Genomic DNA, 14759 nt, shown 5'->3' with positions numbered 1-14759 from the left:
CGCTATGTCCCTCGAGCGTCTGAAGTGCCGCACTCCAATTCCTTTCAACCTTTGGTGATCTTGGTATCCATTGAGGTATGCAATTGGCAAACTGCTTTCTTACTATGCTCATCTCGGGCGTAAAAATAAGCGCGCTGCAGTATGCCTGGAGGGGAGCGAGTGCAATCGCTGGCTGGTTATAGAGTATAAACCGTTTTATGTCCTGGGCATATTTAAACAGCTGGGGACTTTCGTATGCCTAGCCTGTTTATCAGCAATATGAATCCGCAACAATTAAGGCTTGCTTACAACTATCATCAACTCCAAGGAAGCGATTGCATGAATTCCTTCAGAAATCTTCCCCATCCAGCCAAGTGCTTCAAACCAATGAAGAAGATGTTGTTTTAAAAACTGATGCACTGGATCATTATCACGGAACTGAACTCTGCTCCTCTGAAAGTGTTGTATCCAGTATAGACATGCATACTGAAGTTCTGGAGGAAGGCACTGCTGGACTCGACTGCTGTCAACTTCTGTGGCACGTATACCGGGACTATTTAGGCCACAGATGTTTTCTTTAAGGGAGGTTGACATAAGCCGTATACAGTTACTGGCTAGCGTTTGGTGTGTTTGCGTTTCATCTACCCAGAAGTTCTGGTCCTCACATCGGTTGTGGTTGAGAAGGAAGTCGCGAAATGAAGGGTGGTGAAGACGAAGCGGTTGATTACCACTCTTTGGAACATCCAAAACAGAGTGCAGATCGTCCAATGTCTGATAGATATCCTCGGTGACGTTAAGCAGCCTCTTTAGAGCACATGCAGAGAGCGGTGAGAAGAGAAGGGCGGTACTTCCAAGAACCCGTCTCAACATACAATATACCTCCTCTTTCTCCTCACTTGTATAATCTGGAGAGATGGAATGCTTGAGAACAGTGATATAGATTTGATCGAGGTATTTTTCTGGTGCAGTGACATCGCCACCTCTGCCTGTGAGAATAGTATTAAGCCTTTTAGGTGCAAATTTCCTTCCTTCGTGGATAAAACGACAAGCGGTTGCGGCCCAAATAAATAACCCACTTGCAATTTGCACTAGGGATGTAATAACTTCTTCGCCAGGCCAGCTAATATCTAAAGAGCGTTCATGTCTGATGCGTTCGAAATTATATTCGAGGAAAGTACGAATATCTTGGTCTACGATCGACGGCGATATACGGTGGAGTACATAGTCTTGGTGTATATATTCTCCGTATTCTGCATCCGATATTTGGCATAGCCCATACCGAATCGGAACCTCGGGCCTGCTCGTTAGAAATATTCGCAGCCGGACTCTATCTAGGGATCGAGCATCCGCTAAGAGGTGCAAAAGAATCTGAATATCGTTTTCATTACTGCACTCGTCGAGTGCGTCGATTACAATGGTAAACATAGGCGGACGTAAATTGCCGGTCAGTTTCGAGAGGGGACCAAGGACTAGATGGCGCCATTGATCCTGGAAAGATAACTTAACAATATCGTCCTGGGCTTTAATAGCGTCACGGATGTGCTGGTGGAGAGGAGGTATGCTAGTCGCAAGCTGCTTCGATATAGTGGTGAAGAATTTGCCTGCGTGGCTAACATCTCCACCACCACGTGAAAAGAAGAAGCTCGCTCCAAGACGTTTCTTGTCAAAGTATGTCCGTGCGACAGTCCGGGCAATCGTGGATTTTCCTGTGCCTGCTAAGCCGTTTAACCAGAAGATCAACCGCTCGTCTTGTCCATTACCCCAATTGTATATTTCTTGAAGGAGGTCAACGCGTGTATTAGGAAGGCAAAGGGGATCATGTTGATTTGTAGACGAGTTGAAGGCCGCATCGTCAGCGTACGGTAGGTGATCGAGGAGACTAGCTAGTTGTCTACTTTTAGTTGGTGCTTTATCTCTAGTACAGCGCCCCCTCAAGAAAGTATGAATTATATGTACTTACAACGCTGTCCAGGGTGAATTCTCTTATTAATTTCCTCCTGAAGCCGAGGAAATACACTTGTCACCCCTTGGCTACAATCTTCGATCTGCCCAGTTTTCCTAATTGCTGGCATGCTCTCTAGGAGTTCTTTTGTGTATGCAGCGGCTGTTACTGCCGCATAAGCTTGCCATATTTTGTTCTTATGAGAATCAGAATAGTCACAGATGCCACGAACAATTAGACACGGATGCCTCTGGATAACACCTGCGCCCTCCATTTCAAAACAAATGATACCATGATCCTTCTGAAGTCTATTTCTCTCGGCTGGTGAGATCTGAAGTTGGTTACTTGACCCAATATTGCCGTAGTGGATTTTTGGGGTATCAGTCTGCCTGACCGCGCTGTTACCTCGCCTTTTCCGCTGCTGCGAGAAATCCTGCCCGCAACACTGCTGGCAATCCACATTTGTTAAGTCAGTTGGATGCGAACAGTCGTCTTGGAACAGTATATCCTGATCGGGGCCTGGGTCTTCGAATCTATGGCGTTCATTTTCGTGAATCCTAAGCCGCATTCTTTTCAAGAGAATTGGGATAATCGTTCCAGTTCCAGTAGCATGGTCGGCTCGTAGATTGTTGACAGCTCCCAGAAGGGCATGCGGTGGGCCGTTTGTGTGCCCAACCGTTTTAAGGCGACCTTCGTCTTCTCCTACCCAGGCACCAGAATCATATCGAATAACGCCACCGGAATTACCCCACGGATAGCTCACCACTACATCGCCAAGTACAATCTCAGACGCAGCACCTGTCACGCCGTATCGAGGTACTCCACCTCCTATTCCAACAACTAGAAAGAATCGGATATTTGGAAACGCTGAGCTCATCCTAGCTGCGAGATCTGAAGCCGCATCTGTCCCTATAGTCGGCTGTACCCCTAATACAACATTATGTTCTCCAATTCTTCCTCCGTAGAAGCGATATCCATCTGCGTAGATTTCGTCATATTCTTGCTCCAGTGCAGATTTTGCAGCTATTAGCTCCAGATAAAGTGGCGCTATCCATCCCACCGTGTAACGAGTACTCTCCATTATAGATAGCTATTTACAAAGCCCAAGGGAGCGCGATCGTAGTCCTAAGAGGAGGTAGCGGCAGGTTCGGGAGGATTAAGATCTACAGGAGACATATACGTAGCAGCCTAGGTGAAGAGACGAGCGTCGCAGCATGCCGAGGGTGTCAGTCGGGCTTATCAAGGTTAGTGCGTATGTATGAAAATAGGTTGCTAGGAATACCAAAGAACCAAGAGTTTATTACTTCAGGGTATCCTTCGTTGTAGAAGGGGAGCAGTTGGGCGGGCTCAGCCTAAGGTGGAAAGCGCCTAGTTGCACTGGCACAGCGTACAGTGTGGCGCAATACAGGGGCCAGGCTTCAGCTGGAGGCGAAGTCGACTAGACCGAAATCATTGGATGAGCATCTTGACCATGCTGGCACGGAGGGCTGGTTCGTTCCGACTATGACCTTGCGAAAGTCGAACTATGATATATAATGAGGTACCCTTTTGTACGGATTCCTGTTGCAAATCACGTGATATGGTGTTGTGGCACTAGGCTGCCAAGACTGAGACGCTGATCGAGGGTCAATCCTGTGTTCTTTTCCTCACCAGGAATGTCGCATCACCCACGAGAGGTTAGACTACTAACGAAGCGCCCCTGAAGAAACACACTAACGAAATAAATTTACCAAACAGCTATTATGTAAGAACAACTAATCTGTTTCGTATAACTAGCTGAAATTGTTCAAAGCCGCAGCGGTGTGCTCACTTGTGTGGCGAATTTGCCTCCTGCACCGCGTACATTGTTAGTGGTAGTTTTCTAGCATTATGGTAAGATTCTTTGGTTTCAATCACCACCTTTATTTAGCTGCTGATAAGACAGCGATGGTGCTATTATGTTAAAGAGACATTGTAGCATCAACGTGCACTCTATAGGAATTGAGCAATAATTTAACTATACTGCGTATTTTTAAGGTAGTTAGGAAGAATACAAAATAATAAGATATAACCGTGGGCCGTGTCTGCGATATTATCACAAAGATATCGATATATAAACACACTCTAAACAACTTAGAGATCAAAATATCTAAGATTTGTTTTCGGAACACAGGTAGTTTCGCGACACAGGGAGGGAGGTTAGGTGCTGACTTCTATCATTCTATGTTCACTACGCCCCCACACTCCTATCCCCCACACTCCTCCCCCTCTCACCCACCCGTCTAACACTCTCCTCAACACCCCACCCATCCTTCAGTAAACCCCCAACGTCCTCCAAACTCAGGCCACATGTTTCAGGATAAATCCGCCATATCGTCCACCAAGCAATCAAACATACCCCGGCGTAGAGAGCGAACGTGCCAACCGGCGTCAGGTATTCCATCATAGGAAGGAATGTGATGCCGATGAGGAAATTAGAACCCCAATTTGTAGCGGTGGAGAGGGCGGAGCCGAGGGAGCGAACGGTAAGGGGGAAGAGCCTAAGTTAGGGAGATTAGACTGGGGAGGAAGGAGGAGGGAGGAGGGAGGATGGAGAGCTTGGGGGTTGGAAGTTTGGGGGCTTGGAGTAAAGATTGAGGAGAAGACGGGAGAGAAACGTACTCAGATTGCTGCCACGGCACATTCCCCATTCCAATTGCATAACCCGCTACATACGTTACCATGGCGAGTAAAATGACCATTGGCCATGTCTTGTTACTACCCGCAAGCTCATTGGCGGCAGTAGAAATCTCGGTGGCTTTCTGCGCTGGCAGTTGAATGAAATTGAATGCTAGGGAGCAAAGTGCAAGACCAATGACCATAATTGGGACGGACCAGAGCAGGATTCGTCTGCGGCCTACGAGGTCGATATAATGGAAGGCGAGGAGAGTGAAGGCAAAGTTGGTGGTGGCGATAGAGAGGGATGTTAGGGTTGGGGAGCGGAAGCCGACAAGGGAGAAGATGGTGGCGGAGAAGTACATTAGGGAGTTCTATGCGCCATAATAGTCAGTCTCCAAGTCCTTTTCGGCATGCAATTGGCTGAAGGAATAGGGCGATGGTTCGGAAGAAGGAATGGGAGAAAGAACTTACAAAGCCGCAAAGTTGCTGGAACCCCTGGAGCATACATGCAAGAATCAAAGCCCTCCTATTCCCGTCCACAACTATGAGCTGCGTGACACTATCATTTATCCTGGCTGCTTTTGCTCTCCACCCGGCCTTCCCCTCTTCTGGTACTGCTCTTTCTCCAGCCGCATCTTCCTCCTCATAGATTTCTCTCTCCACTCGTCGTAACACGGAGTTCACAAGGCCCTCAGCACTCCCATCTCCCCCATAAACCCTGCTGAGGACTCGCTTTGCTTGCTCTTTCCGATTTACCTTGACGAGCCACCTTGGGGTCTCAGGCATGAAATATAGAACGAGGAATTGTATTGCTGCGGGTAGCGCACCGAGACCAACCATCCATCTCCAGCCGTGGGGGTGGGCCGAAAACAGCCATCCGATAATGTATGCGACGACTTGGCCTCCAGTGATGAATAAGGTACAAACCGTAACTAGCCGGCCTCGGAATGGCGATGGGGAGAGTTCGGAAATATACCTTTATTTAACGTTAGCTTTCTCTATGATCCGATGCAGATTTCCAGAATGTCTGTCCACAGTGGGGAACATACAAAGGTACGACGAAGCTCGCGGCACCCACTGCGGCCCCAACCACGCTCCTTCCACTGATCATTCCTCCCACAGTCCCTGTGAACGCCTGCCATAACGCGCCCACCACAAAAAAAAAGTCGGCTAGCAATATCACCTTCTTTCTTCCCCAGTGATCGGCCAGTACACCTGTGAGTGGACTAGCGATGAGAGCGAAGAGAGACGTGCATGAGGTGATGAGGGACTTGTCGAGGATGGACAAGGGTCGAGATGACAGATCAGTGTTGATAGACACAAGAGTGGAGGATATTACGCCGGTACTGAATGTTCCATCAGTTCCTTAATTCATTCAAGCTAGGGCGAAGAAGGTAGGATGAGGGGAAAGATATACTCATAACCAAACAACAGCCCGCTAACCCCAGCGCAAAAAGTCAAGATCCATATAAAAGCACCTGGAGAGCCCAATGCACTCTCATCCACGTCGGGAGCCTCATCATGAGCGTCACGTTCTCCGAATGATTGTCGGTGGTTGTTGGAGATGAGCGGTTCCGCGGCTGTTGTGGTCATGCTTTGCAGTTCAAAGTCATCAGGGGAAGCCGTGGCTGCGATGTGAGGACTTCCTCAAGCATTCGGAGTGAGAGATTCGTTGCCAGCGGTGGTGTCGGCGTGTGAGGTCGAGGGTGACCAGCTTTCAAGGGTCATTCGGAATGTGAGATGTGGGCCGGAATCGCGGGGCTGGGATTCGTTGGCACGTGCTGTGGACAGAGCCTCCCACCGTCCATAGACACTGAAATCCAATCCGCTAGTAGTACGGATCCGTAAACAAATGTAAACAGAAAGCCTAGGTTTCAATGTCGCTCAATGTCATGTTCCTTTCTCCAGAAACCCGCTCTCGCCAAGCTCCCACCAACATCCCAACGCGCGAGACAACAGCCCAAACGGCACCCCAATCTCTAATGTCCGAAGAGAGTGTTTTTAGTAGTAAGAGGATGTCTACAAAGTTGTGCTTCTGTGTAATATAGTCTATAACTTTAATAAGGCTTGTTGCTATTGGGAAGTGTGTGAAAGCTGCAAGAAAGAGAAATGTTGTTTGGAGTCTTGGAACCAAGGTGATTCGCTGCTGCGGATTCCGCCGATATTTACCCTTCAGTGACCGCATACCTAGGTACGCAGGTAGCTTCTAGGCGTAGGCTTTGTTGTATCAACTCCACCGCATTGCTGTCCTTTGCTCTAAGGTACTCTTTTTGGTCTCCCCTCTATTCTGGACTCTTTTTAAGCTTCTTACCTATCCTCGAACGGTCTTGAGGTGTGCAGACAGGCGGCGAAGCCACCGCAATGGCTTCGCGACTCGTGCTCTGCCTAGGAGACCTCTTCATCCCAGACAGAGCTGCAGTACGTTCGCAGAGCTCCCTCTCACGACTTCCAGACCTCACAAACTTACAGGACACATAGGATATACCAGCCAAGGTACGCCACCGCCCACCTCTCCCCTGTGCACTCTCCAGTCGTTCCCACAAGCTCACCAGCTCCTCGTGACCAGTTCAAAAAACTCCTTGCGCCTGGCAAAATCGGCCAAATCCTCTGTCTAGGCAACATCACCGACAAAGACACGTTCGAATTCCTACGCGGCATAGCACCAGACCTACAAATCGTCAAAGGCGACTTTGACGTCGAAGCTCCGAACCTCGCTCTCTCCAAAGTTGTCACACATGGCTCGCTACGTATAGGTTTCACACACGGGCACACGATAATCCCGCCTGGTGATGGCGATAGCTTGCTGATAGCCGCGCGGCAGATGGATGTGGATATCCTGCTATGGGGTGGCACGCACAAATTCGAGGCATATGAAATGGAGGGCAAGTTCTTTGTGAATCCGGGGAGTGCCACGGGGGCTATGACCACCGGGTGGTGGACTGAAGATGAAGACCCGACACCTAGCTTTGTGTTGATGGATGTGAGTCGACCTTCTCTGTGATTCTAATTTGCTGCGCTGCAGTGGAGTGCATGTTGACAGGCCTCCAGGTTCAAGGCGATGTCCTCGTGCTGTACGTGTACCAGCTAAGAAAGGATGCGAATGGCGTCGAGAATGTTGCGGTGGAGAAGGTCTCATTTCGGAAAAACGGCGGCGGTGTATCATAGAGAGGTGCCGTTCGCAGTTGGCCACCATGCATGCTACGAATGTCACTCAAGGGAACGGACAAACTCCTTCCCCCGCAATTAGGCATCAATCAACCCCGTCCATGTGATGCTAGCATACTTGCACATGAAGAATCACGGCTTCCAGCAGCATCTGGGTCAACATGTTGTGTCTCATTCATACGTCCAATTGCATCAGATTTCTATTCTTGAGGCTCCTGATGCGGTTTGTACTACGCTTTACCCCACATTTCGTCTATCCCGGAGCGACGGCCTCACCGGCTGCTGTCACAGCATCTGCTCTCTCGAGTCTTGTCTTCCACCACATTGCAATGCTACCCTCACTTTGCTCGCTCGTCCAGTACCTCCTTCACCGTTTGCATGACCCTGCTGAAGCACCAAGGCATCGCAGCAACCATTCCAAAGTTCATGTGCCCTTGAATCTTCCGCCCTTGACCGAAGTCTATCTCCCTCCCATCAAAATCTGTGATAACACCTCCAGCTTCCTGGAAGAGTATCTGGCCCCCGGCATGATCCCAAATAAACGTATACCTCTCCTTGCCCTTCGGTATCCTAAGGATGACATCCGCAGCACCAAGAGCCAAAGCAACATATTTCAGTTGCTGGGACCAGATGACAGTGCCTGGCCATTGCGCCCCTAAACGCTCTGCAACAGCTCGATGGTCGTCCTGCACCAAACTCGTCTTACCGAGCGTAGCCTCGACGAAATCGATGTCTATGACGTCCCTTTGTTGCACTTGATCATTGTCGTGATTTATGCGCTGCGCAATTCCAAAGCCAGAAGCATGCATGCTTCGGACGAAGGTCCCTTGACCTTTAACTGCGGATAGCACGACGCCGTAGCCGGCATCGTCGACTTGATCCTCGTGGACCTTGGTCCCGAGTCCACGAGCTTCGGCACCGAGATCGAGCTTGAGGTTCGGACACCCGATAACACCGACTTTCTGCACGCCGTCTTCCAGCAAACACAGACAAACCGCATACTGTTTCCCTTCCATAAATGTTGCCGTGCCATCGACAGGATCAAGCACCCAAACCCTACCTTTCCTCGTCGACTCGCTGATCCCGAGATCAATGCAATCAAGCATTTCGTCCATGTTTTTTGGCGTCGCTAACCATTGCTGCTCAGGTGCAGATCCGCCCTGGCGCAGTCGGCCCTGCACCTTGCCCGAATCAGATATCGCCGCATCCCCCTCGTCGCACAATACTTGCGGAGAAGTCGACCTCTGACTCTGTACCACAAGCTGCCAGACCCGTTCCCTGAGCACCAGATTCTCTCTCAGCGCCTTTGCCGACTCTTCTCCGACAAACTTATCCTCGGGATACACGGCGTGAATCGCGGCGATAATCAGCGCCTGGGCGGCAAAATCCGCAACCGTGACTGGGGAATCGTCGGCTTTGGTTTCAGCGCTGACGCTGTTGTTCAGGGAGCGCAGCACCGATTTGGTGAGGATTGATGCGCGGTGGATGGCGCGGAGGGCGATGGTTAGCTCGTCATAGTACGGGTTTATTAGGGATAGAATTGTTGGTGTTGGTGTTGGATTCGGCATTGGAAGACTTTATTGCGCAATGTGGCGAATGCGGGGAGCAATTGTGGTACGCTGGGCAGTGGACATGGCATGACAAGGGTAAGATTATGTGTGCAGTGAGGTTGGTGGAGTCCTTAGTATTTGGTAGCCGAGGTGCAAGAACATAGTGTCAAAATCGACATGGACCTAATTGAAAGCTTGAGAGGCATCGTGTTGATGATTTCTATTACTCAAAGTTCATCAAGCTGCATGAATTGCAGCGCCTACACTGCGGCGCCGCACATGAATTGAGCACTGTGTTCGCTGTGTCTATTCTTGGGTGGACCGGCGCTTCGTGGAGTGCACAAGGTGAGAATCAGACTCCTGCCTCAAATTCCCGATCACGATACACGTGAGAAATCATGTCATAAATTCAGGGCATGGCGAGACGCTCATCAGTTTCAACCGTCCATATATCGAGGGCCGTGCACCGTTCACGGATTGATTGGATCCAGCGGCAGACTACGAATCCGTGTCACAGCCTTGGTTACACCACGTCTTCTTGCTGCTCTGCTAGCGCCTCCTGGTTGTTTGTTAGTTGGACCTTGTTAACTCTGATGTACTCCTGTTGTGGCTCGGAAGCTTTCCATATTGCGCGCAATATACATGTCCATACGTTGCACAAGCTTCCCACACCCTGCAAGATGATGCAGAGTGGAATTTCGCGCACTATATTCGTCTGACGGCCGATCAGCAATGACACTCGACAGCAGACAGTTTTCAAACAGTTTCGAAAGAATTAGATTTGTAGACGCTTGGGTCCGGTGGTGGAAGATGCCCGAATTTGTATCGAGGATGGCGTCCGCCATTGTTGTGTGTCTATTTGTGGGGAAGGCAAGCCACAATCCTTCGATTGTTTGAACCGGTCTTGACGTCGCACAAGCTCTCGTCGACTATCTTGCTTCGCCTGAGGCGCTGTACAGGAGCTATCGTATCGAAGGGGCCTCAGATACGTTAACCGCGACGTCGAGATAAGAGTATATTGCTCGAGCAGCTGTTCCTGCCTCCATCAACCGGACCAGAATATGTGAACTTTGCAAAGAGCAACGTGGGGGTCGCGCACCCTGGGTCTGTGCCATCCTAGCGTTCACCGGCGAATGACAGCCAGACATGATATGCAAGTCACCTTCACTGGCGTTGCCTCCCACGGCACGTCTGCAGGGCCCCTGCACGAGTTGCTCTGCGACGGACCACTGCGGGCAGACCGGCTGGCAGGAATGTGGATAGGCATGAAGTCGTTATTTCGCTTGTCAGTGGTAAAAAGCGGTCCTGTGTAGGCATGAAGATGAGTGCTGTTGTGTAGTGATGCAGAACGAGCCACGTACGGCAAAATATCCACCGAACAGGCGTTCCAAGCTGCCATCAATATTGGTTCGCCATGGCCGGGCTCCCAAACAGGCGAATGCCCAAGGCCGAGGCCCCAGGTCATTCCTTGCCCCTTGATTGGAGGAGAGAACAAGGTCAGGCTGGCTGAGCGGCGTTCGCGGGTGAAGCGAACCACTGAACCACCATTCGCGCCACGTTTCTGGTAATCTTGCAGCTCGACAATCGAACTGTCTCGTCCTTCGTTGGATATGGCCCTCAAATTGTGTTGAGGAATTGCAATCAATGCTCCCAACGCTGATCGAGGGGCATAGCAACAGGACACGAATCGTCCCTGACGCTCGCGCGAACGGAGACAGCGCCATAGAGATGACACAATCTCGTGCATTGCTTGCGAACGAAGACGTTTCTGAGCGAGAGACACCCCGGTGATACCAGATAACGTCGTTATTCTGCTGGTGTCCAGGTAGGTTGGCGGTCTTGCTGTTTTGGGAGACAACAGCTCAGTGGCATGACGCGGCGAGCCATTTTGTGCATTCCAACCAACAACTAGTTTTCTCACGAGGCGGAAAGTTGGCAGCCTTCAGTGCTTCTAAGCAAACTTTCCACCCTGATCGAAGCCTTCTTCTGGTGGAGAATTAGAAAGCGGTACGTACTTTTTGGCTCACCTGCAGGGCTGAGACTGTGAGACGGACTGCCCCTGCGTTCACAACCAAGTCATGCCGTCCCTCAGTGCTCTGAAATTCGGCATGCTGAGCTTAGACGCCAGCGATCTGCCTCAGACCTGGGGTATAATCAGCAACACTAGAGAAGTCGCACCGCTTGAGGATTTCGCAACCAGCCAAGCTAGTCCCACGCTGTGCGATTAAAGGTCTGTACGTACGTTGCCCACCTGTTACAGGCGACAAGTAGGCGACGAATCTCGCGATGCGATGCAGCGAGATGTGGACAGGAAGGGAAGTGCACCCATGACCGATGAAACCACTTCTCTTTCGGCTCTGAAATATCGGGCCTAGTGCTCGTACCTACATTCACACGCTGGGTCATCCGTCAGTGTCCGGCGCAGGGCAGGGCAGGTGACTAGTGGTGCGCCATTGCTCTTCGTCATCCCAAGCCGCGTTGCTATCGCGAGCAGCCGACCGACTCGGACTTTGGTGTCACAAGGGAGCGCTCAGCTTCCCCGGCGACGGCAGGCAGCGCGAGAGGGAAAGGGCTGTCGCTCTGGCTGCGGGTGAGGCAGCAAGTGTCTGCTGGCGAGCGAATCACCCGCGTGCTCGCTGCTGAGCAGCTGGGCTGCAGCGACGACAGAGCAGTGGCCAATTTCAGCGGCTGGGCGAATGGCAGGCCAAGCGAGGACTGGTGAGAATGGGTGGTGGGCGTGAAGGGTGCGAAAGGTGCAAGCAGGTTGCGGCGGCAGCGAGAAAAACTTGACTTGGCGAGCTGCAGGCAAGAGGCAAGCGACGGCATGGGCCACTTGACAGTCGAAGTGCGGAGATGCACCCATGCATCCATGAACCCATGCGTTTCTCGGCGTGGGTGGTTTCCCTGCTGTCTGCCCTGTGCCTGGCGCCCTCTTAAAACTATCCTCCCTCGCCGCTCCCGTCTCCGCAAGCCTACCATCAGTTGGTCCTCGCGTTGACGATTCACACAGCTCATGACTCTTCCTTTTTGAACCTCAACTGGTTTTTTCAAATAAAAAAACCACTTCACACATCAATCTTCACTGTCCCCGCCTCCACCACCCTTCGTCTTCGCGAGCCAGTTCCCCATCTCTCTCTCTGCGACCATTGCTTTCGTCTCACAGCCCCAAACCGCTTCCGTACTCCAGATGGCGTCCCAGATGGAGTGGTCTCACGACTTTTGCCTCTCTTGTGATCGCCAGATTGCAGAGGGAGCATACTGCTCTCAGGCGTGCCGGTTGGCCGACCTGGAGAAGGCTGGCACCAACGAGCCGACGACACCCTCAAATCTGTCTTCTTCCGCATCCTCGTCATCATCCTCTCAAGGTTTCTACCTACCCCCTGCCGTCAACTTCTCTGCGTTGAAGACGCCATCAACATCACGAGGTTTCGACATGGGACCCTCAAGTCCTCACCAGTACTACTCCACTGCATACGGTTCGTACTTTGCCTCAACAGCCTCGCAGCCAGCAGCAGCAACAGCAACATCAACAGCAACAGCACGTCAATCACAGCAGCGAAGTCTCACACCTTCCTCGTCACGATCATCGCTTGCATCTGCTGCTTCCCAATCTACGTCAGGCATATCATTACAGGCAGCGAGCCAGCTGAACGGCTACGTGCGATCATTCGACCCAGTACGAGACATGAAGAGAAGGTTTACGCACTACTAGACGCCGTTAGTTTTTCTCTCTGTGTTCCCGTAAATTGCATTTTGACGACGACGACGACGGAGTACCGAGTCTTGGGGAGGCGTTTATCGACTTGGAAGGAGCGTTCGACCACCCACGTCTTACAGCAGCATTCGTCTCCACATTTGAGTGTGAGACCCCGGCGTTTTCCACGGAGTTTATCGCCTTGCATTATGGGCTCTCGATTGGCCTGCATCCCTTTCGCTTCAGTATTGTATATTGCCATGGATGTTCTCTTTTTGTTAGTCTCTTTAATCGATGGAAGTGGAGGGTGAAACACAAAAAGCATATGTCAGTATTTCTTCAATGCTGCACGATGAGTGGTAGTGCGTGGTAGTACAATTGTGTCATTGCGAGCATTTATTGCCAGGTGTTGGGTTCTTCGTTCGGAAATGATGACTAGGCTCCTTTGAATGGAGCCTAGAGGAGTTGGTGGATGGTAGCATGGGTGGTAGGATGAGCATACGTGTTTGCATCTCCCTGGCGATAGATAGCCATACCTAGTATGGGCGAGACTTTGGGTCTCTGTCTTCTCTCACTCAGCTCAACGAGACCTGTTGCATGACGTCTCTGTTTCCACTCCCTGCACAGCATGTAGCTAACTTGCAACTGCCCAAGGGCACTGTGACCGAAACTAATCGACTTGAACACATGGTGACCGCGCTACCAGTTCAGTTCGCATTCCTTGCAATGGAACAGGTCCCCGTTAAGTGAATTCCCGGAACATGTCTCACCTTCATTATGATGCAGCTAGCCTTCCCAACGCTCTCCACGTGAGTTACCGGAGACGATGCCTTTCAACATGAGTTTGAAGCCGGCCTCAGGTTCGGGCTGTTCCCGGGGCCACGATGATGCATCCACCCACTCAGGCTTTTCGTACCCGCAATCGAGGCGGGGCCTGGCCTGGCCACAGACGCCGTGGCTATCGAGTGTGGCGCGAATAAACTTTGACTCTTTCGACACACATGGCGCCACTGGACAGGCAGGTAGGCGTCCTGGATTTGTCAACAGCCAGGCACCCGCGTCCGTTCAAACGTTGCATATTCCTTTTCCTTGGGCTTTCGCTGATTTTCGTGCAGAGTTTTCTACATCACCATGGTGAGGGGCCACATGCAGGATAGGCACGCCTTGTTGAGCTCCAAAGAAGACGAGGCAGAGGCAGGGGATATTTCCGGCCAGGACTGCAGTGCTGGGGATATTGATAGTGTGCACTGCGCAGCAAACGTCGACGTCCGCTGCGTCCAGCAGCATGGCTCGAACAAGGAAGCCCGTTGCCGCCCGCGCTCTTGCTTCGCAGAACCCTTCTGCTGGCGTCCCTCACTGCGCGCTCCCATGTATTTTCTGCAAACCTCCACCACCAAGTCGTTTCGGATTGGATGAGTGCGTATCTCGCTCGCTGCAGTCTCCACTCTTTCATCTACATTCTTGGCGCTCTTTCCCCGCACTGAAGGACGGCCCGGAGCCCAAGTGCGATTCGTCATGGCGCAAGCGCAAGGGCCATCCTCGTATTCCTGGAGCGCCCCTCTTCTCATGGACATGAAAAAGCAAAACCCCCACGAAAACCCTTGTTGAAGGACGGAAATGCTGGGACGGGCTGCCAGCAGCGTCATGCGGCATAATTTTGTGTGTCGCAGGATGCTCTGGCGACAGATGATCGCCCTCGTCTCGGGCGCTTCCTTACTCTATGGGGAAGGAATGAGCAGCCACAACACCACTTCGCCGTCGAATTCTAGGTGGCGTTGATCGTGGATGTCCT

At 51.4% G+C, this 14759-nt stretch overlaps 7 protein-coding genes across 7 annotated transcripts; 2 read left to right on the top strand and 5 right to left on the bottom strand.

Moving 5' to 3' along the window:
• On the bottom strand, positions 1 to 3419 carry BDR25DRAFT_21959 (purine and uridine phosphorylase). The gene is made up of 3 exons (XM_033684975.1): positions 1940 to 3419; positions 289 to 1862; positions 1 to 243 (listed from the first exon to the last, which is right to left on the bottom strand). The coding sequence occupies exons 1-3, from the start codon at positions 3000 to 3002 to the stop codon at positions 196 to 198; spliced, it is 2685 nt and encodes an 894-aa protein (XP_033548480.1). The 5' UTR covers positions 3003 to 3419; the 3' UTR covers positions 1 to 195.
• An 873-nt stretch (positions 3420 to 4292) lies between these two features.
• Positions 4293 to 6151, bottom strand: BDR25DRAFT_182625 (general substrate transporter; the record flags this gene model as incomplete). Its single annotated transcript, XM_033684223.1, has 5 exons — positions 4293 to 4440; positions 4562 to 4929; positions 5030 to 5534; positions 5608 to 5904; positions 5976 to 6151. Coding segments are annotated over 5 exons (1494 nt in total), but the record flags the coding sequence as incomplete, so codon positions are not given.
• Positions 6152 to 6759: 608 nt separating this feature from the next.
• Positions 6760 to 7847, top strand: BDR25DRAFT_342348 (retrograde transporter). The gene is made up of 4 exons (XM_033693715.1): positions 6760 to 6976; positions 7037 to 7051; positions 7125 to 7538; positions 7607 to 7847. Exons 1-4 carry the CDS (start codon positions 6920 to 6922, stop codon positions 7721 to 7723), a joined length of 603 nt encoding a protein of 200 aa, XP_033548478.1. The 5' UTR covers positions 6760 to 6919; the 3' UTR covers positions 7724 to 7847.
• Positions 7848 to 7893: 46 nt separating this feature from the next.
• Positions 7894 to 9375, bottom strand: BDR25DRAFT_303134 (carbohydrate phosphatase). Its single transcript, XM_033689946.1, has one exon. The coding sequence runs from the start codon at positions 9289 to 9291 to the stop codon at positions 8062 to 8064; it is 1230 nt and encodes a 409-aa protein (XP_033548477.1). The 5' UTR covers positions 9292 to 9375; the 3' UTR covers positions 7894 to 8061.
• Positions 9376 to 10277: 902 nt separating this feature from the next.
• On the bottom strand, positions 10278 to 11224 carry BDR25DRAFT_21930 (uncharacterized protein). The gene is made up of 2 exons (XM_033684959.1): positions 10635 to 11224; positions 10278 to 10578 (listed from the first exon to the last, which is right to left on the bottom strand). Exons 1-2 carry the CDS (start codon positions 10995 to 10997, stop codon positions 10438 to 10440), a joined length of 504 nt encoding a protein of 167 aa, XP_033548476.1. The 5' UTR covers positions 10998 to 11224; the 3' UTR covers positions 10278 to 10437.
• Positions 11225 to 12375: 1151 nt separating this feature from the next.
• Positions 12376 to 13204, top strand: BDR25DRAFT_21921 (uncharacterized protein). The gene has a single exon (XM_033684955.1). It carries the CDS (start codon positions 12461 to 12463, stop codon positions 12983 to 12985), a length of 525 nt encoding a protein of 174 aa, XP_033548475.1. The 5' UTR covers positions 12376 to 12460; the 3' UTR covers positions 12986 to 13204.
• A 549-nt stretch (positions 13205 to 13753) lies between these two features.
• Positions 13754 to 14541, bottom strand: BDR25DRAFT_367368 (uncharacterized protein; the record flags this gene model as incomplete). Its single annotated transcript, XM_033696997.1, has 3 exons — positions 13754 to 13998; positions 14098 to 14192; positions 14228 to 14541. 3 exons carry the CDS (start codon positions 14539 to 14541, stop codon positions 13754 to 13756), a joined length of 654 nt encoding a protein of 217 aa, XP_033548474.1.
• Between the last annotated feature and the right edge of the window lie 218 nt (positions 14542 to 14759).

Source organism: Lindgomyces ingoldianus (assembly GCF_010093535.1).
Source record: "Lindgomyces ingoldianus strain ATCC 200398 unplaced genomic scaffold BDR25scaffold_13, whole genome shotgun sequence".
Classification (NCBI taxonomy): domain Eukaryota; kingdom Fungi; phylum Ascomycota; class Dothideomycetes; order Pleosporales; family Lindgomycetaceae; genus Lindgomyces; species Lindgomyces ingoldianus.
This window is presented reverse-complemented; position numbering and strand designations above follow the sequence as displayed.